We start from the raw sequence: 25714 nt of genomic DNA, 5'->3' as shown, positions 1-25714 counted from the left end.
GAAACGGGGAAAAAAGTTCAGAGACATCGAGATCCTATCAATGATTGTTTGTATCATGAAATATGAAAAGCATTAAATCTTCGATGAAGTAATAACCACCTTGGTGCCCAATAATGTCCGTTGGTACCGAACCTCGTCTCGTATTTCGAAGATCAGTTCTCGGAGCTACCGTGAGAATCGCAGAATCATCAACTTTCGGGAGCAACCCGACTGGAGCTGAACCACGTCGTCGTGCCCAGCCCTATAAAAAAGCAATAAGCGTTAATTACGACGAGAATGAACGATCCTGAAAAAAGTAGACCATACCTGGTAGTTGTTCCGTCGCCCGAAACCGCCGCCACCACCACAGCTCTTGTTCGATTCATCCCCGCTTGCTTTCGGATCAAAATTCTCTTTCAATTCGGCATCGTCGGCGAGCTTGGCGATTTTGGAGCTCTTTTGCCGTGGGTTATCCGAACCATCTCGTTTAACACCAACGGGATGAGCTTCATTGAAATCAGCGAGGCTCAGCGGCCTAGGATCGCTGCCAGCACTTTCGCTCGATGATGAAACGGTGCTTATCAATCTGGGTGGTGATCCAGGCGGAGTTCCGATGAAGAACTTCTTCGTCGGATCGAGCACCGGAGTCAGAAGAGGGATCGCGGTAAAACGTCTGACGGTTAGGTAATTGGAGGACGAGCTCGTTGTCGTCATTGTAGGATTGGTCGCGTCGGTCTCATTGGTCAAAGGGGTGAGCGAATGTCGCCTCAGCTCCGACAACTCGATTTTTCTGGTCGTCCTTTTCTCGAGCTTTTCAGGATCAGAGAATGAGGGATCATCGTCGGGGATGGGCTCCGTGCATTTCTTTGTAGAAGTTTGATGGGCCGAACGAGTCACATATTTCTCGGTGCTCACCGTTTGAATCGAGTGTCGTCTCGTTGGGTGATCGGTCGTCGAGGTTGGAAAACCGGTGATTTCAGTCAAGTTGATTTGGTTCGGTCGTCTCGAGGAGTCTGCGCGATTTTCGACGAAACTGGATTCGAGCGAGAACCTCCCTACGGAGGGACATCGTTCGAACGGCTCTGCCGGTCGGCTTCCAGCCTCCGGTTTGCTACTTTCCGCAATCATAGCGTCCTCCAGACTCGAAAGGCTGTTATCGTCAGCCTCGATGAGAGCTTCCGTCTGGCACTTGGACATCTCGGCGGTCGTCGACATGTACCGAATTCTCACGTACGGCTGAAGCGGCGGGAAAGTCTGTTGTCGGGTGAGATGTTGTCGCGTCGTTTGGCAACCCGATTTCATAGTCTCCGACTGAAGAACGGTTGACAATCTCGTTGCAGCGGCGCTGCTCGTTATGCTCGCGATGCTCGGCTCGGGTAAGAGATTTTCAGCACTAACCGGACGCTCCGAGGACAAACTCGCGTTCCCCGCAGACTCGTAAATGCTGCTTTTCGAGGATATCAGTGAGAGAGAGCTCATTTCGCGTAGCGCCTCGTCAACCAGCTTTGCCTCTTCTAGACAAAATACAGGATAACGGGGGAGTCTGACGTTGCGCTCGCTGGGCAGGGATTCTCTTCTGACGGTACTGCTGGCCTTGGTGTTGGCGCTGATTGCGGTATCGACGGCAGTCGCAGTATCCTCGATCATTGGCAAAATGCAGAATAATTTGGAGACGCTCAGCGGTACAGAGTGTCTCCGGTCAGCCCACCGCTGACCGACGGCCGCTTCACCAGGCAAACTGGGTCGTCGTAGCTCGGATACCGCCGCCGGCATCGTCTGGACGTCGAGACTGTCGGAATTTTCGCAACATCCCGTCGCGCCGACGTTCGAGCTTCCGCGAATTTCTTCTCCCTCGGAGGGCGTCGACGTGCTCGATGGTAACTGCTCCAAATCCGACACTTCGGTTCTCGTTTCCTCAGCAGCTTCGTGAGCGATCAGGGCCTCCCAACGCTTTCGATTTTCTCGCAAATGCGACATCAAGGAGACGCTCAGACCGTCGCCTAAAAATCTGTGCCATTCCTCGTACAAGGGCGTCACGACGAATTCGAAAAATCCCGCTTGGATCCTCGGTATACTCATCGATTGACGATCGCACAGCGGTGTCACCGGCAAATTCAATTTCCTCTCGTAATCCCCTTGACGGAAAAATTCTTCGCACACTTTGTACGACCATTTTCTCGAGATGTCCCACGGTCTACACGGGTTCGAAATGTCCGCACATTTGAGCGATATCTGGAGGATGAAGTGACGATTCTCCGGATCGTCCATGTTCAAGCTCTCCCCATCGAGACTCGCCTGGAATTGAGAATGCTCACGATCGATTATCGTCATCCAGAGACTTGGCACTGTCATTTGACACCAATTACTTAAAAGCTGAATTTCAACCACTCGATTTTTCTTACTCGAACAAAAACAACATTGGCAACTATACCTTGAATCGGGTCAGGAACTCTTGCTGCCTCGTTATATCCGTTGCGAGAATGAGTGAGCTTATGTGACGTTCGAGTTCGGGGCGTATTTGAGGTGGCAATTGTTCAGAGACTCCGCTTTCGAGAAGGCATCCGATGGCCGAACGCCAATGATGATTCTCAAGGACCGAAGTGTTCTACGAAGGGGTCGTATCAATAAGACAATCATCGACAGCTCCCCGCCTAAGAGATATCCGTGAACCACCGATCTCTTCGTTGCACATTCTTTCAATGGAGTTACTTGCCTCGTAAAGAGTCGCCAGGTGATTGCTGGTCGCCACGAGGAAAGGTTGATTCACACCAGGATGGTCAAGATCATGGGTCACAGCTGCTATCAACGACGCCATTATCTCCAGGCTGCTCAGATGCCTTTTTATCTAAAAATCATCATTCATCAAAACATGATTTTTTGACAAACACCAAGAACCCTATAGGATCAATGACCAGCCACATATTTACTGTGGCGAGCGACACAAGTCGTTACAAATCTGAAATTACAAAGCCATTAATGAGAGTCGATCGATTTTATTTTCATTCTCATTAGCTCACTTCGAATCTACAGGCTCCATTGAAAAAATACTTTTTTCTTACTCCATCGTGTGGAATTGCTCCTTCAGCCGGATATCCACGAGGCGGATAAAGAATTTTCTCTTATTTCAATAAAACCGATTCTGAAAGCTCCCTCATCGTTTAACTTCCCGAAGCAACGAGCCTTCTTCCGCCCTCTTAAATGTTCTTCGACTCACCTCCTGCTTTACCAGATGGAAGTAACCGCCATCCGCAAGGTCTACGAAAAACTTCCATACTTTTCCCAAAAAGGGCTTTTATCGTGTAGCTCTTTCAACAGAATTTTACCAACGAAAAATCAAAAAATTTCATAGCGACCTGTCAAACTCGAGTTTCTTCCCCGGACTTTCTCCCCTCCCCGTACTTTTCTCCTCAATTATGACGTAGCACTGAGCCTTGTGAGAAGCTCAACTCACCTTTTCTTCCTGCAGAAAACAGTGCATCGCTTGCGTCACATCGGTCGCATGTATACTGTTGTGGTAAGGATTTGTACTGTGATAGCCTTCCTCAATCAGTGCTGCAACGGATCGCATAGCAAAAACGCTTTCAAATAAATCAGAAAAAAATTGAGGGCCGAGTTAGCCTCGTGAGCCCCTTCGTTGAGGCTTCGTTGGAAAAACATTTAACGATTGTTTCTTTCGAAACGAATAAATGTTTTTCAATCAGAGTTTGATAGGTAAAAAGTCAAAAAATCTGTCGAACATACCGAAGAGCTTCCAAGCCCGTACGACATCGAGATTGAAACGGTGGAAGAGTCCGTAAAATTGGAACAGATGAACACAGAGAACTGACAGTGACCGACCTGATACAAGGGCAAATATAAAAATTAACAATTTTACATTCTCTTTTCTTTGGTCGAGAAAAAATAAACAAATATAAAATAAAACAATTAACAAAACAACAAAAAATTAAAATTAACCCGTAGACACCACACTCCCTTTGAGGTCACCACACTGATGCAAATTTGAACTTGGACTTTTCAAAACTTTTCATTCCATCCATGGATCTATGGAATTAATCTTTTAACGAGGCTTTTTAGGGGCAACAATTCCTTAGTAAACGATAAAAATCATTTAAAAAATTGAAAGATGTATTATAGAGAAATGGCCAAATTGAAGAAAAGAACTTTGAAAACATGTTTTTTATTTTTTTTTTTTATTTTCGTGGGTGCCAATTCGCACCAGCGTGCTGTCCACGGGTTAAAGATTTTCGATCGTTTTCGATCGTCAGCAAAATTCTGTGTAGCATCAGGATCACCTCCGGTCACCGTTTCCAAAGTGAAGGCATTGAATCTCCAATGATTGGCTTTCATCAACATGCACTGAAAAGTAAGTCATGAAATTATGTCACCGCATCGCTCATTGTCTCCCATCCTCGTGTAAATGGCAATGCAAAAAAAAAACGGATCACGTCGAGATACCTGAACTTGTCCGTGAAAAATGTCATCGAGTAGAGCGTGTTCTTGATTGAGCGATCGGGTGATGAGGCGCTTGCGTCTTCTCTTGTGCATCGTGAGAAAACGGCCGGTGTGCCTTGCCCTGGAGTAACGTTCGTTATCGAGATTCTCGATGAGAATAAAATCAGGCTCGGACAAGAGTCTTGCTCGAGGATCCGGTGGGGATAATTCGGTATCGACCGGAGGTGGATGAAGCGGCTCCGAACTCACGGGCGGAGTGTCCACTGCTGGCACGCTCGTATCTTCTGTAATATAGAAAAAACAAAAATGAGCACATTTTATACAGCTTTTAAATTCAGATCTCAAGGTTGTAGGAAACTAAAGTTTTTTTTAATATTTGCAATTGAACTTTCACGGAATTGGTACTCGGAGCGACTTGTAACGATGCTTCAATGATTGGAAAAAATATCGTCCCGCATTGAGGGTTGAAATAGAAAAATCGGAAGAAAAAAAGAGTTGACGAAACTGACCGCAAATTCGTACGAAGACTGCATCGTCGTGTTGACTCGATCTGCCACTCACTGGTTTCTGTAAAAAAAAAAATTCAATAAGTTTGTACACAAGCAGAGCTTAATAGGTGATCTTATGTTAGAGAATAAAAAAATAATAACATTGTCATCATTTTTGAAGAATCTTTGCTAGCGATGCAAACTCTAGTAGCACTCGTCTTTATCGACGTCGCTCTCGACACGTGAATGTACTTGAATCTTCACAATTTAAGGGGTCTACCCCAATAAAAATTTTCAAAAAATCGATTTTTTCAAATTGCATTTTCCTAAAGTATAATAAATATTTAAAAGCATCATACTAAAATTTTGTCTTTGTTTAACGCGTTTTTTTCAACTATTCGACCGATCCTTGCCAGAATTTTACTGCATGTTTTTCGTGACTGTATCTATAGCGCATATAATACGAATTTTTTAATTTTGAGTGGATCTATTTTTGTTTTACAAAAAACAATTGAAAAAAACGTGCTTTTTCGTAATTTCTGGAAAAATGCCTGCTATTTTGTCATTTTTTTAAAAATCAAAAGCCATTTGCCAATTGAATCTAAAACGACTTTTTTTCTGATCGTCCTATCAACAGCGCACGCACCCATCTCTTTTTTGGACCTGTCTTCTCCCCCATTTTTCTGTACGAAAACTGAGTAAAATAAAAATAAACAAATTTTTGTGTATTTAAAAGTGTATTTTTTATGCCTAACACTGTTTATATCCACATTTATAATGCCGATTAAAAAAATGCCTGAAAATAGTCTTTTTTTGCCCGTCTAATGAGGGTAGAACCCTTGAGCTCAATTCGTGTATATTTTATCATTTGTTCGATTTGCTCGAGTTTTTGTAGAGTTATCAATAACTTCAGAGAGAAAATGAACATTATTGAACCAATTTTACTGCATCAATTCATTGGGATAAAAATGTTCAAAAATTCGGGTAATTCCTTTCCAGAAAATAAAAAAATAAAAAAATAATAAAAAGCATGCAAAATTCTGGTAATGCTGCCCAGTCGATTTGGTCACAACTCGCTATTTTCTCTTCCTTCACTGTTTATGCAGTTTTTTACTTTCACTTCTGCGTTTTCTCTCAAACTTCATAGTTTTAGCGATTATAATTTTTTTTCCATCAATCCCTCCTTCCCTTCGGAGCTACTAATATCGTTTTACCAAATAATTTTAGCTCGAAATTGATCTGGAGAGCAAGCACAGCCCATTGCGGGAAGAATTTTATTTCCCTTTCCATCAGTGCTCGTTGCATCGGCGATCACATTACGCAGAGCATCGAATCGGTCCACGCCAACATCGGAGATGACAATTTTGAATATCAGTAAAAAAATTGGGCTCCCCACTCCTCCGGTACCTTATTCCCAATGCTGCATAAGTGGTGACCTCGTTATTTGCAAAGTCCTCGACAATAATCGAAAACGATATTTCACAGGGAATATTTGAGGTTCTGACGAACGAGGCGCACGAGAGAGCGAGAGCAGCAGAAGGATTTTTATCGTTCTCTCGACGATGCGCGCATGCTTCTACGCACGCGCATTCGTCACTGCACAGTCGGAGTGGAAAATCGTTTTCTCACGTTCGACGGTTATTTTTTTCATCATTTTAGTGAAACTTAGTCACTCGTAAACGGAACGAACGAAATAGAAAAACCCGAGAAATTCGTTTTGGCTTTGTCCAGCGGGAATTTCAGATGAAAAACGAAAAGTTAAAAGTGCAGAATATCAACGCTACGGAAGCAAGGTGAAGGTCTGACGGACGACACGCACACATGCCGAACACTGCGTTGGCCAGACCGACATTAAACAATCGACGTATGCAAAGTTTGCTATCCTCAAAATTTTTTATCGACTGTATAAGGCAGATACGGATCGCCCCACGAGACGGTTTCCCTCAACACGGTTATAGCGGAGCGAGCGTGAGCGCGTTCCAGTATTTCTGTAGTTTAGTGACCATGCACGCCGATTACAACGGCACGAATTGTGAGCAATCTCAACATTAAATAGAAGCGAGTTATCAAGGGCGTTTGCGAAGGACTTTTCGACTTGAATTTTAGCCTATTTCGCTCTCGCTTAAGGGAGAAATCAATCATTTTTATAATAATATTTTTCGGATAAAAATTTTGTCGATTTCTCGTGGGAGAGCAAAGACAAACCGAGTGGATTGCATGCTCTCAAAACTTGAGCTTATTCTTCGAAATATTTTTCATTCTCATTCTCGTCCCCATTCTCGTGCGAACAGTAGCCAATTTTGTTGGCCAATGTTACTATTTTCGTGTATACGATGCGAGGTTATAACTGACAGGAGCTTCGCGCATTTGTTCGTTATTTTTAGACGAAAAACGTGCTACGATGGCGAGAATAGAATCGAGCGATTAAAATAACGTCGGGACACGAGAATTTGAGCTAAACGGATCGTTCGTAGGAACTGTGAAAACTCGAAAATAAAAAGGCGCAGAAGCTGATTGTTGAAACGAGCGGTGATTGGCGTTTATTAAGGGGAAACCCGTGCTTCGCGTTAACGCCGAGGCTTTAACGCCAACGAATGTACTACACTGACCAAGATAGGGACGAAATTGTTGGACTGCGATTTTCTACGATACCGGACGAAAGCTAAATTTCAACCTATCAAGATTAATCCCTCAACGAACGAGCAACCGGGTCACCGGGAGGCGGAAGGGATACGATTTTCGTCGTACACATCATCCTCGTTCTTGCAGATCAACGATTTTTTCGAGCGAATAAATATTTCGGGTTCTTCTCATTGCAGAAGCATTGAACCAACGATACGTGTGCGGATTCAAGTTTTTTTTTAGCACTCGTGGATTTATGAAACGATTTATGTTGATTTTTCTAGTAATAAACGAACGCGAATATTTTGCTACGGTTTTTACGCCACTGCGGCTCGGTAAATATTCACCATGCCGATTGTCTTGTTTGGGTTTCCATGCAGCCAACTCTGGTTAAGGGGAGTCCTGCTTTAGAAAGTCAAAAAAATCGACAGTTTTCGGGAATATTTTTAGGGTGGAAATAACTCAGCATAGCGAAATTTTCGCGCGAGTTTCAAGGATATGAAAAAAGTATAAAAATGTTTTTTTTTTTCATGCGAGAAACACTCATTTGTAAACGGTTTATGAGCCAAGTCTGACTGTCGAAGTTTCTCAGCTGCGCACAATGTGGAGATCGTAATTATTGCCTGCAACAAAAATTCCAATTTTTTTTCCCATTTTCATATATTTTTCTTCCACGTGAACCTATAAAACCCGAAAAAATAGTGAAATTGATATTCACAGCACGTTGAAGTGATATTCTTCTTTAGAAGCGTTTTTTTTCCAAACTCGCCAAAAATATAGAATTTCGCAATTTTTACAACGCTGAAGTTTACAACCTTCGAGACCAACGAAATGATGTAAAAAAACTCTTGAATAATTACGATCTCCACGTTGTACGGAGCTGAGAAACTTCGACAATCAGACTTGGCGCATAAACCATGTACAAATGAGTATTTCTCAGATTAAAAAAATGTTTTTGTACTCTTGGTTTCCGGTTGCCGGTTCGTTGAGGTAAGACGAAGCTCGGGCGCGCGGTTTTCGGAGGAAGGCGAATTGGGGGATTCAGTGCGAAAAATAAAGGAAAAGTGATTAGGAAGAAAGCGCTGGGTGTGAAAAGCAAGTGGAAGTGTGGGCAATAGCTCACACTTCCGCTCACAATCAGAAGTGAAATCGGGCATAGGAATCGAGCAGCAAAAGTGAGGTTAGGAAGTGTGAGCATGGCGTCGACCGTTACGGGTAGCGCCAAAAGCAGTGGAAGCAAGGGGGGAAGGGAAGAGGGAGACGAAGTGCGCGGAAAAGGCTACAGGGGGCAGCACTGGAAGTAAGGTGAAGCGAGGACCCGGGAACAAGCCGAATACTCAGCAGAAGAAAGGGGAAAAAGAGGGGAATGATGGAAAGAGTGGTCTAGAAGGTTTCCTGATAAGAGGCGGAAAGGAGGAACAAAAAAAGGAAGCCGAGAAACATACACGAGATGAGTGTCATTATAACAACATCGGAGGAAGAGGATGGAAATCTCGAGGAGAGGGAAACAGATCGGGCCGGGGCAAACGAGGAGGAAGGAAAGGAAGCATTGAGGAGGAACGTAGAGGAGAAGAAGGGAAATAAGGTATTTTTAAAAGAGATGGAGGAAGTGTTGAGAGCGACGGAGTTGAGATTAAAGGGAATAATTGAAAAAGAAACCGAGGGAATTAAAAAAGAAATCGCGCCGCTGCCATGCCCATGTGAAGACATGAGCAGGATAGTACGAGAACTGCTGGCGGAGACGGAGCAGCGGAAGATGCGTATGTACCGAGACAAAGCAGTATGGGAGGAGGAAAAAAGAAACTAGAAGGGGGAATGAAGGAAATGAATGAAATATTGGGGGAGTGGAAAGCAAAAGTGGAAGTGCTGAAGGAGGAGAACAGCGAACTGAAAAAACGAAGGGAAGCCAGAGAGTGTGAGGGGGCATGCGGATGGGACAAATCGCTCGGCTCGGACAACAACAACAATGAGGTTGAAGAGGAGGAAACGCGAGCAAGGACAAATAGGAGAAGCGGAACATGCTCAAGGGAACTGGAGCAGCTACAAAATAGCGAGGGGAAAGAGGAAGATGGGGCAAGGGAAAAGGGGAAAACTGGAGACAGCAAATCGGAAAACGAAAGAGTCTGGGGAAGAAAGAGAGGAAGCAGCGAACGAGGGAGGAAAAGGTGTAGACAACGGAAAAAAACCGGAGGCTTTGTCGGAAAGGGAGTGGCAGTGGGAGAGACAGGAAAGAATTGGGAGGAAAAGGAACATAAGGTTCAGAGGCGTCTACTGCGGCGGCTCGGATGCGAAAGTGGCAGAGGAAATGTCCCAGCTGATAAGAGCAGGAATGGGATTAGACCCCAAGATAGTGAGAGTCCAACGGCTGGGAGGAGGTCCAGTGGCGACGGTGCAAAACGTCGAAACAAAAAAAGAGATTATGAGAAGGAGAGCAGAACTGCGTGGGACAGGAATCTCGATGCACGACGACTTGACAGCGAGGGAAACCGAGGTACAGGAGTGGATGGATCGAAAAGCGGAAGAAGAACGAAGAGCGGGGAAAGTAGTGAGGAGTGGGTATCTGAAACTGTGTGTTAATGGGGTGTGGTGGCAGTGGGTTGAGTTGGAAGGGAAAATAGAGAAGATGACATTTCGGAGGGAGGAAAGGAGAGGTTATTAAGACGCTAACGTGGAATATCGCGAGTGGTGGGAAATTAAGGAGGCTAACGCACTTTATAAGGGGTTTCGACATGGCGATGATTCAGGAAACATGGTTCGAAGAAGGGAAAGAAAAAAATGCGATAAGGAACTTGAAGAGGGACTTCCAGTGGTGGGTGAAACCGGCGGAAAGAAAAAAGGGAAGAGGGAGAGCGAGTGGGGGGCACCTGATTGGAATTAAAAGAAATATATGTCGGAAATGTGAAGTGTGTGAGTGGAAATTTGGAATGATTATTAAATTAAATAGAGAACCATATGAGAAAGAATTATGGATAACAGAAATTTATAATAATGCGGGTTTTAAGGCGGTGGAAGGGGAGCTAAAGGCATGGGTTAACAGGGGTATGGAAGAAGGGGTGGGAATAATAATTGCAGGGGATTTCAATGCTAGAACAGGGGAAGAAATGGGAATGCTAGATACAGAGGACGAAAAGGGGTTGAAAAAAAAGAAGGTCGGAGGACAAACAGATCAATTCAGGGGGCAGGAAACTGATTGAGTTCTGCGGGAGAATGGCCCTAGCGGTGCTTAATGGGCGAGTGAAAGGGGATGAAAATGGCGGACTGACTTATGTGGGACGAAGAGGGAGCGAATCGGTACTAGACTATATAATAAAAATGGATGATGAGGAGAATGATGCGGTAGTGAGAATAAAAGTGGGAGACAGAATGGAATCTGACCACCTACCGGTAACATTTGAAATTAAAATGAGAACGGAACGATCGGGCGGAAGGGAAATCAGAGGGGACAGGGGGACCAGGAGTGCAAGGAATAAAAGAAGAGGGTCTGGAAAGGTCTTAAGAGGTTTTTGAAAACGAAAGATATAGAAGATAAGGGGATGCTGACGAAAGAAAGAAAGAAACTAAAAGAGATATGTGAGAAGAAGGAGTGGTTCGAAGAAAAATGGAAAAAAGTGGGGGAAAGTAAGGACATGTCGCAATGGTGGGAGGCGGTAGGGGCCTTTAGAATTAAAAGAAAAAGGGTGGGAGAAAATATCAGTGGAGAACAGTGGAAGGAACACTTTGAACAATTGCTGGGTAAGAGAGAGGGTACCAAAGAGAACACGACGAAAATAGATAGTCAGCTGGAAAAATCGGATGATGAAAAATTGGACGGGGTAATAACAAAGGAAGAGTTAGACAAAGTCATTAGAAAATTAAAGAATAAAAAAGCAGCGGGGGAAGATGGGATTTCTGCGGAGTTCATTAAAGGAATGAGCCTAAAGAGGAGAGAGGAGCTAAGGGAGATTTTAAACGATTGCTGGGAAAAAGGAGAAATACCTCAAGGGAAATACCAAAAGAAATTTTCAGGGAAAGCCAGGGAGGATTTAGGCCGGGGAGGGGGACGAGGGATCATATATTCGTGCTTAATGCACTAATAAATAATCGATTGAAAGAAAAAAAGGGCAAACTCTATGTGGCATTTGTCGATTTCAAGCCGGCTTTTGATCGGGTTGATAGAGAAATATTGATGAAAAAGTTATGGGGTAGGGGAGTAAGAGGGAATATGTGGAGAATGATTAGGGGGATATACAAAAGAACGGAAAATGAAGTAATTACAGGGGAAGGAATCAGTGACGGATTTGAAACGGAAGCAGGGGTGGTGAGGCAGGGCTACCCACTAAGCCCGATATTATTCAATTTTATGGTGGATGATATAGACGAAATATGAGAAAAAAGAAACAAGGGGGTACGATCACGGGGGGTGAAAAATTCTACGTAATGAAGTATGCAGACAATATTGCAATTTTAGCAGAAAACGCTAGGGAGCTGGAGGGAATGATTCGAGCACTGGAAAAATATGTAACTAAAAACAAGTTGGAAGTGAATGAGAAGAAAACTAAAATAATGGTATTCAGACGCGGGGGAAGGAGGAAAGAAAGTGAATCGTGGAAGTACAAAGGAGTAGAGCTGGAGGTAGTTAAAGAATTCACATACCTAGGTTTCTGGTTTTCAACCAAAAACACAGTGGGAAAACATCTGAGAATTCTAGAGGGGAAGACCAGAAAAGCGATAAATTCGGTTTGGGCAGTGATGAAAAGAGCGAGAATAGACAAACTGAAGGATAGACAACAATTGATGGATTCGCTAGTGAAGGCCGGAGCGCTCTACGGAATTGAAATCTGGGGGTGGAAAAGAAGGGAAATAATGGAGAAACTGCAAGGAAATTTTGTAAAAATGATTATGGGGATAGCGAAAAATACCCCGGATTACATTTGGAAACTGGAAGCAGGGAGGCATCATAGCGTAGAGATAGAAGCAAGAAGGAGAGCGGGAAGGTACCTGATTAATATAGGAAAAATGGAGGGAAAAAGATGGCCTAAAATATGTCTAAAGGAAGAATTAAGAGGGTTAAAAAACGGAAATCAATCAAAATGGGGACAAGAACTCAAGGAAGCGATGGGAGAGTATTAGAGTGGCTTAGGAAGGGAGAAAGCATCAAAGGAACGGAAAAATTACTTAAGGAAGGAGAAGAAAGACTGATGGAACAGGACGTACAGAGCGACTGGTTAAAGACTGATAAATCCACGTACAACAGTTTCTACAAGGAAATTAAATCGAGAATGGGGAGGGAGAAATATTGGAATTGTGAGAAAACAGGGTGGGGGGGACTTGAAAGAACAGCGGGCAAGGATGAGGTGCGGAAATATTGGGACAGTGGGCAAAAAAGGGTATACCAATTGGACTTGTGTTATGTGCGAGGAAGAGGATAGCTTTCCTCACGTGTGGAGGTGCAGGAAAGTCGGAGAGAAAGTCAAGAAGGAATGGGTCAGAAAAGTCGAGGAATGGAGGGGAGAAAAGATAGGGAGCGAGCTATGGTTATGGACGGTGGAAACGCTGAAAGGACAAATGAGAACAGATCTATGTCAATACTTGAAAGCGGTTAGTAGGATTGGGAAGGAGATGCATAGCAAGAGACAGGGGGAAGGATGTGGAAATAGGAGAGCGAGTATGGAAGGATGAGTGTACAAGGTATAAAAATAATGTAAATGAATGCTGGAATGTGAGATTCTAATATTAAGATAAGATACGGAGGTATGTAAGACGGGGCGATGTAAAAAACGCATGGCGTCGTACAGCTGGAAGACAAATACAATACAATACAATACAATGTTTTTGTACTCTTGAAAAATCCTCGCAACCATACCGAAAAGTTCGCTATGCTGAGTTATTTCCGTCCATCGATAAACACTCCCGAAAACAATAGATTTTTTCGACTCTCCAGAGCAGGAGACGCCCCTCAATGTTTTAGGAGGATGATCGAGATAATTGGAGAATCCAAGCTCCGCAGAAGTGCGTCAATGCGTCGAGACTCTCGTTCCTTAATTTACCATTTCGTTGTAAATTCGGAGCCCAGCGGAAGTTCGAGATGATCGAAAAGTGCGTAAATAATCTGCTTTTATGTCCTTTGACAAGAGTTTTCCAAGCTCGCCGACGCTCCGAATGTGTGAAGCGCATCGAAATACGCGCCAGCTCCGCAGCCAGAAAGTGGAGCTCGCTTAGCCGTTTCAAAAGCTTCCACGGGCCCTGTGTTCTTCCACGTAAATCCAAGTTTTCTGAAGCCATACATTCCCCTTTGGACAAAACGATTTTTCCAAACGTCTCGCAAACTCGAATACTCGTTATTTGCTCTTTCGGGAATCGTCCTCCATGAAAACAAGAAAAACCGACAAACCCCCAATTCCCGGCATCGAAATTGCAGGCAGTCGACGCTTCGGAATCAAAGTACCCTTCAAAACCGCACGAGCATGAGAATTTATTGGTTTTATCGGTCTAACGATTCGGGAATCGGAATTTACGAAGAATCCTCGAAAAAAGGCTACACCCGACCTAAATTCGTGCAAATTTTTGCCTCCCGATCTCCCTCATTCCTGCCTGATCGAACATTCGATCAAACGAACGAATGCGAGCACTTTGTAGCCGAGTTTGAAAATCACCTTTTCAATACCTCGCCTCGTCACGATACTGGTGTGCTCCTGGCTGTCAGTGTCGCGCACGACGTCCGATTGGCCAAGGTGCGCAATCTGTGCACGCTCTTGAGCGTAGCAAATTTTCATCCGCCCGTCTCAGAGGCTCGTATCGAATGCGTGCGCGGCCTCAGAATCTCATAAAAATATCGATCACGCACCTACTATAATTATGCCCCGCTTCGTTTGCGTACAAACGCGCGCAATTCTGTGCCCCCTCCTTCCTTGTTTCTTAAGTTTTCTGTCGGTGTCCACGGACTAGAATGAAACTCATCGTCGGGGGACTATTTCGAAGTCTATTATTCGGTGAGAAAAAAGTGAAAACGAAAATGGTGAGAATGGAGGAAATGCTTGAAGTACGAATCGCTTTGTGGTCCAGATTTCTTGCCCCTTAGCGAACAAACTTTTGTATATTTGTTTAAAAATTTCTGAATCAGAGGAGCCGAGTGAGTTTTCTCAAAGACTCGAATAATTCCAGTTAATTTTCAATTCCGTTCCCTGACGAATTTGCAATTCGTAGTTTTCTCAACCTGAACCAATGATTGGAGGAATTAAAAATTTGTGAATTACGAATGTTTTTTTCATTAATTTTGTTGGACTCCGACGTTGCAAACTTCAGGGTCGTAATTTCGTCTCGTCTTCGAAGGAAGGTTCTCGGTATTGTTTTGAGTATTTGAGGTTCCTCGGTGATTGTCTCGACTCTCTTCATCACGTGAAAAGATGAAAATAATTCCAAGACTTGTTGGCAATTTAGTCTCGAAAGTGTTAACCCTCGTGTGTAAATTTGTCTAAAAAATATAAATAGCTCGAGGCCGAAAATAAGATCGGGATGAATAAATATCGACAAAGCTGCCGTACATAAAAATAGGCCTCTATAATTATGGAAAGTGGCAGGGAGACAAACAGGCAGGCGAGAGTCTCGCATTTATTTTCGTCCGTTTGACGACGATCGCACCGCGACCTGCATTCCGAGCTTCTTTTTCGATCATGTGGAAAGCCGGAGAGCCTTCGTTTTCAGGAACTCCGAAAATCACGTCGATGAGACGTGCGAAGATTCGCGATCGTCCTCGTCTGCGCCGTTTTTTCATTCACTTAAATCGGTTTCTTCGAGGGCGTTTCTTCATTTTTTTTATTCCTCCCACAAAGGAAACGTTTGGAACGACAATCGAGACGAGATTAATAATATTAATATTAATATGATATATTAATAATAAATAATATTAATTGTAAAAAAATTGTACAATCTTCGAGCTTCGGAAAAGTTTATATCGCGAAAAAAATTCATCACAAATTTCGTTTCTTTGAAAAAATAAAAAATACTTTACGGAGCTTTTGAGAAAGAAAAGACAAAAAAAACTTTAGTTTTTGACGCGTCGAAAGCGGACGCCAGTCATTACATTGGACTGCAGCTGCTCTACATTTCTCTGAACAGCTGATTGAACTTCGAGCAAATTCGGGAATCACACGGGAATTTCATTAAATTTATTTTTGAGACTGTCTCGCGTGCTTTCATTCGTCCAGTAGCTTTGCTTTTTTTAATGAATCAACCATTCCTTTTTCTCGGTGCTATATTGCACCGATATAAACTTTCTTTCGTTCAATAAAAATGTTCCCCAGGTTACGTGTATTTAAAGTGTCACCGTTACCGATTCAATCATTGACTAGTCAAGTTAAAGAATAAATTTGATCTTTTGTCATATTCTTAAAGCATTTTATTGCACTCTTGTGACAAAAATATTCTCAATGTTTATTAATATTGTTTTTAATGTTTTTACCGAAAAATATTATAATTTTCAAGTAAATTCTGAATGAAAATTTTTAAATTGCGTGTTTTGCTGTGACAAAGATTCAAACTGTGCTATTTTTATACTTGGTACTGTTTTCACAATTGAAATTTACAGTTGAACATAATAAAATTTGAGGAGCTCGAACACAAGCATCGATCATACGCCAAAGTGTTTAGAAATTTACTACGGTAAATAACAGAATTTCATTCCCGATTGTACGATAATATATCGGTGTGCACGTGTACCGATGTATTTATTTTGACATCACTCATCAATTTTCAACGAGTCGCTTCACAAAAAATGACTATGTATGTTCGTAAGAATTAATAAAAATATTACCGATAGGAGAACCCTACTTCTATGGCACCATGGTAGTTTTTAGTGAAATTTTCTCTCCGTGTAGAACAGCCGAAGCACTTCCTGCAGGTTTTTCGCTCATCTAACCCCACCCAGCATGATCCTATGCAGCACCGATCCCGAGTCCATGCAATCTCGAGCTTTCAAGGAGAGTTCAAAGCTCGGTTTAAAGGCTGAGGGGGGATCCAGGCAAGAATAAATTCAAATCCTTTTCAAAAATCCTATCTCAATTTGTACATTCGTTGGGAAAATAGCATCAATCATTTGCGCAAGCACATTGTAAGGTTTTATCCTTATCCCTTGGCAGGGCTTCAGTTCCGGCAGTAGCCAGCCACAGTGGGAGGGTTCCCGAGTCAGAGCAGAGCGCACCCCCCAACGTGGCCACAAGCTTCCCGACCTTTTATTTCGGCGCGGTTTATAGCGCAAGTGTGCCCGCTGCAAGGAGCCTCCGATTCAACTGGCCCGCTCAAACTGCCACGTACGACGCTGAAGTTTCCAACGTTGGAGTCCAACGAAATGAACGAAAAAAACGTTTTTAATTGACCAATTGTTTATTTCACGAATCATTGGTGCAGCTTGAAAAACTACGAATCGCAATTTTGGCAGGGAACAAAATAGGAGAATTACTGGAATTATTGGAGAGTTTTTTTCGATCATTTCGTTGGACTCCAACGTTGGAAACTTCAGCGTCATTGCCACGTTCCCGACTCGCCAACATTCCGACTGGCCCTCGTCCCAAATAATCAACGATTACGAGTGTCGAGTGTGCGCCAATTCGGTGCTACACTTAAGAAAGGCTGGGGCAGTTCGACACCATTTATTGACTGGTGCGAGGCATGCCGCACAATTCCATACGCGAATTCGAGGGGCTCTCGGAGCTTTTATTCATGCACCCGTTAGAAAAGAACAGCCTCACGCCCGCTGCGGCAGCGTTTTTCGTGCTGCAGCAGAAAACAAATCTGCGGGCGCACGATCCTCCAACCTCCTTGAAATTTGGACGGCCTTCGGCTCAGTCTTCGCTCTTCGAGGGAATGGAAAATCCTCCGTTGGCCAGGTACACCCATGAAAATTACAGGAAGTCAACCTTTTTCGTTAGAATCTCGATTCTTCTGGATAAATCTCGATATTGCCAAAAGCGATGGCTCCAAAACTTTTATCAATATTCACATGCGAGGCGAACACTATTTTACGACCCGTAGGCATGCGGGGTTTGACTAAGGGAAAAGAAAAACTGGCGTAGCACTCGATCGCGTGATAATTGGAGGGACCAACGACTCAATAAATAATGCTCGTTTAGATTTGAATTCTCCGAACGTTCGTCGAGGCATCGAAAGGCCTGATTGGACAATCGTGAATTTGAAAAAACGTCTAAAAGAGGACAATTTTCAGCAGAAAATCGACGCCCATTCAACGAACATTTGCAGCGATGAATCGTAACTAAAAACTCCGAAAAACTCTTTTGTTTACACGACGTCGAAGTCTGCAATGAAGCGAAGGAAAAAAATGGCGCTGAAGTTTCCAACGTTGGAGTACAACGAAATGGTCTAAAAAAAGTCTCAAATAATTCCAGTAAATCTCCAATTTTGTTCCCTGCCGAATTTCCAATTCGTCATATTTCAAGCCGCATCAATAATTCGTGAAATAAAAAAATAATGAATTATTAATCTTTTTTTTCGTTCATTTCGTTGAACTCCAACGTTGCAAACTTCAGCGTCGTGGAAAAAAAAGATTTGTAATTCCCCCATTTTATTTCATTTCACGAATCATCGGTGCAGGTTGAAAAATTACGAATCGCAAATTCGACAGGAAAGAAAATTGGAAATTCGCCTGGAATTATTCGAGTTTTTTTATACCATTTCATTCGAGTCCAAAGTTACAAACTTCAGTGTTTACTGAATTCGTAATATTTTATTTCGCATAGTGCTGTGGAAAAGAAGATGGAGCGGTGTAGAGTTAATAATCGGGGCACGTACGGCAGATCGAACTTGGCGATTGACCTGGTTTTCTTGGCAATTCCCCTCCGAGCGAACAAGACGTCAAGGCTCGTCCCCATATAATCGAAACGTCCCACCCGACACCTCTTACACATCTCGAGATCGTGCACGACGCTTGACGATCATTTTGAAACATCGTTATAGCGCGTATCGAATGATTGTATAATACTCGAGTCAGATGAGACAACGAGGATGAAGTTTCTAGCGTTGGACTTCAACGAGATGAATGAGAAACAATTTTTTATTCTCTATTTCGCGAAGTATCGGTTCAGCTTGAAAATTGAGGAATTGCAAATTCGGCAGAGAACAAAATTGGAGAGTTACTGGATTTATTGGAGGCTTTTTTACATCATTTCGTTGGACTCCGACCTTGCAAACTTCAGCGTCATTCGTTTCATAGCATTTTCAATCCCCACGATCATCCCGAAGTCGACCAAAGTGATTAAACGTCGTAAAATTAAAAAAAAATCGTATTATTTGGATTTATATCAATATTTGTATAAGCATAAAAAAAAAAAAAATCGTCTCCGGTACCCCGGTGATGGGAGACGAGAAAAAAAATATGAATTTAGACGCCCCCGCTCCACGAAAGACGATATGAAACCCCATAAGCCTGGTAAAGGAACTCGGCCCTTCGAGGTCAACCATTTCCTCTCAAAATTCTCTCGCTGCAATGAAACGAGCGGGGAAGCATCGCCCCCGCTTCTCTTATCTATCGTTATGCGAGCTCGGCGTCGAGCAAGTTCTAGCCTGAGCGTCAGAGATTTACTGTTACCGGAGCTTCCGCTTCGAGAGCTTTGGTAAGAACCTCCTTAATGGTGGCCGAGGTCGAACGCATCGCGCGCAACCGGTACAACGGATGGGAACGACTGATGTGAGAGTAAGCGAAGGGAAGTTGATAATTTTTGGCGATAAAGAGCACGAAAAAAGACACCGCGTTTGTAAATGCGTCTGTGAGGGTCAAAAATTTGTCCTAAAAGATTCGTTTCCAGTGGGAGATTCGGTGACTCGTCAACAGCAAGAGGGAATTGCTCTTCGATTGGACGCCGCGTGAACGTTAACACGGTAAAACAGCAGTGGAACGTAAGGAGGGGAAGAGCGAGGAAAAATATTTCTGAACACAATGCACGTCCAACACACGACAGATCGAAGAGGCGCAATTGCGTCATTGACCTGATTCGTCAGCTCTTTCGTCTTGCTGCTCTCCAAGTGTGACTCGTTTTACCAAGCATGTGAGTACGTGCTACGAAACTTGCAGGCAAAGCTACGACGCTGAAGTTTGCAACGTTGGAGACCAAGGAAATTGACGAAAATAATATTTGTAATTGAGCCACCATTTTTTATTTCACGAATCATTGTTGGAGAGTGGAAAATAACGAATTGCAAATCAGGCAAGTAACAAAATCGAAGAATCATTGGAATTGTTGGAGAGTTTTTTCAGCTCGTTTCGTTCGACTGCAACGTTGCAAACTTCAGTGTCATCCGAAGCTACAGAGGGGAATAATAATTACAGTTGGACGACGATGACAGCTCTAACAGGAACAGCGTTTCGTGTGTTGATATCGATGATGACGATACTCTTGTTTCAACATCTTTACATAACGCCTCGATAATCGTCAACTCCAATTTTTACTGTTTTTTCAACGCTGAAGTTTGCAACGTCGGAGTCCAACGAAATGATGTAAATACGCCTCCAGTAATACCAGTAATTCTACAATTTCGTTCCCTGCCGAATTTTCAATTCGTAGTTTTTCAGCCTGAACCAATGATTCGTGAAATAAAAAATTGGTCAATTGTAAATGTTTTTTTCGTTCATTTCGTTGGACTGCAACGTTGCTTCAGCGCGCGGTGATTTTGCAACGATGGACTCTCGTGGACTGGAGCACAAAAACTCTGTTTACTGATAAACGAATAAAACTCATTCGTACAATTCATTATTTTCTTCGTTATTTTGGGCCCTCGTGAGAAAATGACATCGAAGTCGCAGAACCAGACGAACGAACAAAGCACATTTGTGATTCCGCAGTTTTCAACCGACGAATCATTCGTGTAGGCTGGAAAACTACCAATTGCAAATTAAGGAGGGAATAAAATCGAAAAATCACCATTTTTTTCGTCCGTTTCGCTGGACTCGAGCGTTGCAAACTTGCACGTCGTACGAGGAGCGTAAATCGTGACGGAAATTTTCTCAAATCCCACAACTCGATTCCCTCGCTTTCTTATTTCATGCTTATTTTATTTAAAGACGTAAAAAACGTTTGTATGCTCGGTAGCGGTCGCCGAAGCGACACAATTCGCCAAAGCGAAGGAGAGAGCGAGAGACGAAGCGACGGAGATACATGAGCGATTGACAGGCTTGACAATCGGCGGAATGGGCGAGGTCTGCTAACTACAAAAATAATTAAGCACCGACAAAAGCGCCCGATCGATATTGATTTTCTTCATTTTCCCAGTCGATGCTAAATTCGAATCCCTCGATCGAAATTTATTGCAAAGAAGTGCGGAAGCGGCTCAACTCGAGCAGAATAAACTGGAGAGGAAAAAAAATTCAAATGAAAAGAAAACAAAAGAAATCATTTCGAATTTAACCTGAGAAAAGTGTTTTTTTTTCTTTCATTCAATTCACCCCCTTAAAGTCGATCCCCTGCGACAGCCCCAACCAAAAGTTATGTACCGTCTGCATATTAAAAGGGTTGATAATTCACTCGGCCAATTTCGTTAACTGTCGAATTTCCAATTCGTCATTTTTCAACCTGCACTGATATTTTGTGAAATAAAAAATTAGTGAATTAAAAATGTTTTTTCCCTCATTTCGTTGGACTCCAACGTTGCGAACTTCAGCACTGTTACGTAATGACGCTGAAGTTTGCAACGTTGGAGTCCAACGAAATGATCTAAAAAAATTCTCGAATAATTCCAGTAAATCTCAAATTTTGTTTTCTGCCGAATTTGCAATTCGTTATTTTTCAACCCACATCAATGATTCGTGAAATAAAAAAATGATTAATTATAAATCTTATTTTCGTTCATTTCGTTGGACTCCAACGTTGAAAACTTCAGCGTCATCCTAAACTTTCGTACTTCTCGAGACTATATCTGTCAAACTAGATGGTCAATCACCTTGATTTTTTTTCACAACATCTGTGAATCCTGCTCTAGCTCCTCCTAGTTTTTTATAAACTTCCTAATTTTAGTACTACCGGTAGAATTAATAATACGACGCTGAAGTTTGCAACGTTGGATTTCAACGAAATGAACGAAAAAAAGATTTATAATTCATTATTTTTTTATTTAACGAATTATTGATGATGTGGCTTGAAAAATTACGAATTGGAAATTCGGCAGGGAACAAGATTGGAGATTTACTGGAATTATTTGAAAGTTTTTTTACATCATTTCGTTGGACTCCAACGTTGGAAACTTCAGCGTCATTTAATAATGTGCTGTTTGCCTATGCACGGTCCGTATGTTACGTGTTAATTGAGTCAACTTCAATTACATATATCTCGGGTTCGGGATGGCGAAACTTGTTTAAATTTTATAGAGGTGTTGTTCATATGTTAAACAATACGTATGCCAAATTTAAATAATTTCCTAATTTAACTGTCTCGTGGAGGAACCACCTTAACAGGAGTTAGAAACAGGATTTTCCGGGCGCAAGAGCCCAGCGGGCTTCCGTTTTCGAATCTACTTTCGTTTCGAGTCGCTCCGACGCTCTGGCTCTCGATTAAGGAGTTTCAGTACAGAAGTCTAAATATTAAGAAATTTATCAAATCTGGTGACAATGTTCTTCAACATCAAGTGCGAAAACACTAATTTTTTCAAAATTTTCTTCTACTCAGTTATCGAGTAATTACGCGTTAAAGCAGATTTCTTATGCCCGGAATGTATACCTATTTACATGGAATATTGAGTGATCGATTACTCGACAACTGTGTAGAAGAAAAATCTTAAAAAATTAGTATTTTCAAATTTGGCACTAAAGAATATGTTGACCAAATTTTATAAAATTCTGAACTTTTTGAAATTTTTTATGTTTTTAGCATGGTTTAGCATGGCAACGTTGCATCGCCTGTAGCGAAACTCCTTAATGTTACGTATACAGCCCCGGCGAAAGATGACTCTGTTTACAGGCTTCGATATCTCACACCGGATTAGTAAATATACGATTTCGCGACATTTACGTCCGCAGGGCTATTCACCGTCGAGCCTTTATTCGACGTATGTGCGCGTACAGTTTCCGAGACACGGTACACGGGAATCGCCCCCGTCGGGAGTTGCGGTTCATTGCTCGAATCATGCGCGTACGGGAGCGTATATAGTGAGCGCGCTACGAAAGTGCACGTTACACGGCTCCCCCGTCAACCCACTTATTTACGTGCGATCTTTTTTTCACTTCACTTTCCGTGTTGTTTTTTATGTTTTATTTTTTTCAGGCTGTATCGAGGTCCGAATGCGCTGATTTTCAGTTCGCATTTTAAGGCCAATTTACATTAATGCACGCGGATGCAGTGATCTTCGGGAATTGCAATTTTGAAGAGGGAATTCGGGAATTTGACGAAAGCGTAGGGGAGACGGGGACGAATGTTGTTTTGGAAAAAAATGTTTTCTCGAGGCGCAATGAAGCACGACTGGAAAAGAGTTTTTTAATGAAGGATCGTTTGATTGAATTTGAATGAAGGAATCGTGCGTTCTGACATCGGCCGTCGAAGTGCCGCCGGTTTTCTCGGGGTGCGAACGTTCAAAAATGTTGTTTGTTCCTCCCCTTAAAAGCTAACGATGATACTCTGAATAATTGGTCGCTCACCTCCCGTCCAAGGGACTCGTCATCGAGCCGATTGTTCGATCCGTCAAAGGAGCCGGAAGTAGAACAACTGTTGGGTAGGATTGTTTTAAGGGGAGAGCCAGCGAAGCCAGCGGGCGATCGTTGGTGCGAGAACTGTTGAGAGGACTGCAAGCGCGGCTGGTGGTGCTGTTGCATCTCGGTGGCGAGTTCCTGATAACAAGATTCGCCGGAACCTCGTCTACTTCCGGCGATACACATGGCGCGTCGAAAAAGGCTGGCTAGTACTGTACACAGGCCGCACTGCACACCGGTCGCCGCACTCCCGCGGCTCGAAAGAGACCCACCGCCGTTTCCACGGTGACGACGGGTCCTAGCCCCGCGGGACCCGTCATGCTTTTGCTTTTCCGACGCCAGCTTTGAATCACTCGCACCTTTGCCCCTGGCCCCGGCCCCGCCCCCGCGAGCAACGCCGCTGCTGGCGCCTATTTTTTTATCATACGACCAATACTTCACCGACCTTTTGCTCAGTTTCGAATTGCCCGAGGTCTTTTCACCGCATCGTCCTTCATTCGGCCACTGGTGCTGCTGCTGACGATGGTGTCGATGCTGATGCCTCCCGAAGCCTTTTCCCGTATCCCAACAACATTTTTCCTCAACCATCGACGCCGCTCGATGATTCTCTCTTATTTTCTTTCACATTCCTCTCAAATCACTTATTTCCACAATTCCGAGCGAGCGCACACTTATTTTCTCATATCGTGACGAGCTGAACGTTCGGTTTTATCTTGACACCACAACGCACTCGTTCTACCGTCTCTAATCATCGGCTTGTGAATTTCTTCACGCTCTCTCGTATCCGATGCAGCGCGCGCACGCCTGCTCGCCACGGTTCCGGTCGTTCTACGAGCCACACGCACACGTACACTTCCACGGACACCAACTATGTGCTTTTTACCCCTTTTTATTTTATTCTCCTCGTATTCCTCCTTCGCCTTATCCATGCCACTTTTTTCTCGAGCCCTATTTTCCCGGGGGAAACTCTCCGCGGTCTCCCTTCCCGACTAGGCTGAAATCAAAATATAATCACATCTCGAGCTTCGATTTCAAACGTCGATTCATTTTTTTTTGTTCCGGAAAGCTGCTCGGGCTTCTTGGAAAATTCAGAAACACGAGGACTCGCAAGTTCTTGAAATTTGACATCTTTCACATCGTCTAATATTCCTATGCACGGGTTCGGACAGTATTGAACTGACTTTTTCTTGAGAAGCTCGTCATCGAGCCGCTACCGCGACCATCGATTATGCCGGTTGTTGATGACGGCCGACCGAGTCATCTCAGACTTTTCACAGAGTTTCAACTTAATTCTTCACTCCATTTTTTTTCGTCGTTGCCCCCTCTCCCCCCCTCTCAACTCATTCGAATCAATATTTTGAGGTCCGAAGGGGCGCATAGATTTTTAAAATCGATTAAAAGTGATAATCCAGTGATTAACAGAAACAGTGAAACGAATGTGTCGTTCTATTCGAATCTTGTGACAAGGAGTTGAAAAATCCTTTGATCTTTGTACAAAATCGAGAAATTCTATCGTATTTTTTCCAACTCTCATATCTTAATTATAACGACGGAAGGAGAACGTCTGCGACGAATACGGAAGTGAAAATGTTCACTCGATTAACTGCGGCATCGTCTTTTCATAAGAGATGAAAAATGTATGGATTAAAATTGGAATAATGCAATTACGATGCGGATAAAATAGAGCGAGCGAATCCGCGGTCGTCAAGAATAAATTGACGAAACGAATGTATAGAAAGAGCGATCGCGCCCGGGACACGAGACCGAGACTTGAGGCCGGTGCTGAGACGCTCAAAACGACAGCCTCGCAATTGCGTGAGGTCGATGTGAAATCGTATTCACCCGCGCATTTCGAGCACGCGCGCCGCGAGTCAACAGCCTTGTGCTTTCTGCTGCTGCTGCTGCTGCTGCTGCGAGCACTTTGCAAAAGAGAGGGAGAAAGACGACGTACACACCATCACTTTATATCCCCGGATGAGATATGTAGATATAGCGATATGTCGTCCGAGCGCAGTCCGAGCGTATTATCGTCCTTCAAACAATAGTTACATGCTGCTCTTAACCATTCTATCTCTAGAATCATCGAGTCAGTCAGTGCAGTCCTATTTTGTTGCTTTGCCAAAACAAGGACTGCGAGACGATCGTTTTTGCATTCTATTGATATCGACCTATTATCGAGTGAGACGTAAAAGTCTCTCTACCGAGAGAAACAACGGTACATGAAAAATCTGTGGGAAAGAAAAAAAAATATCCCCTTGCAGAATCGCTGGAACATTCTCCAAGATTTTTTATAAGGAATCGAAACTTGCAACAGTGATTTTTCTTTACTGGACGAAAATTTAATGATTTATATTTGTTGGATGATTAAAAAATTCTTTACACGACGACTAAAGTGAGGTGAAAACAATTAACAGCATCATTCCATTTGTTCGGTTCGAGCTCGACTTCTGGCTCCGGGTCTGATCCGCAAGCACGATCATTTCGCAGGCATGTTTAGGCCGATGAAAAAACACGC

The 25714-nt window shown here is 43.2% G+C and overlaps 1 protein-coding gene across 6 annotated transcripts in view; it reads right to left on the bottom strand.

Moving 5' to 3' along the window:
* LOC122412715 (uncharacterized) overlaps window positions 1-25714 on the bottom strand; it is a 30073-nt gene that overhangs the window by 4028 nt on the left and 331 nt on the right. For 3 of the 6 annotated variants that reach the window (XM_043422470.1, XM_043422474.1, XM_043422473.1), the window contains exons 2-11: window positions 23149-24193; window positions 4941-4998; window positions 4435-4715; window positions 4272-4335; window positions 3721-3816; window positions 3431-3531; window positions 2693-2824; window positions 2411-2584; window positions 307-2274; window positions 100-241 (exon numbers count right to left, since the gene is read on the bottom strand). In XM_043422470.1, coding sequence (XP_043278405.1) covers window positions 100-241; window positions 307-2274; window positions 2411-2584; window positions 2693-2824; window positions 3431-3531; window positions 3721-3816; window positions 4272-4335; window positions 4435-4715; window positions 4941-4998; window positions 23149-23787 — 3655 coding nt within the window. In that variant the 5' untranslated portion in view covers window positions 23788-24193. Of the gene's footprint in view, window positions 1-99; window positions 242-306; window positions 2275-2410; window positions 2585-2692; window positions 2825-3430; window positions 3532-3720; window positions 3817-4271; window positions 4336-4434; window positions 4716-4940; window positions 4999-23148; window positions 25119-25154; window positions 25242-25714 lie in introns of those variants that run through there. The other 3 variants (XM_043422472.1, XM_043422468.1, XM_043422469.1) reach the window with 3 other exon arrangements.

This window comes from Venturia canescens, chromosome 6, assembly GCF_019457755.1.
Source record: "Venturia canescens isolate UGA chromosome 6, ASM1945775v1, whole genome shotgun sequence".
Lineage (NCBI taxonomy): Eukaryota > Metazoa > Arthropoda > Insecta > Hymenoptera > Ichneumonidae > Venturia > Venturia canescens.
This window is presented reverse-complemented; position numbering and strand designations above follow the sequence as displayed.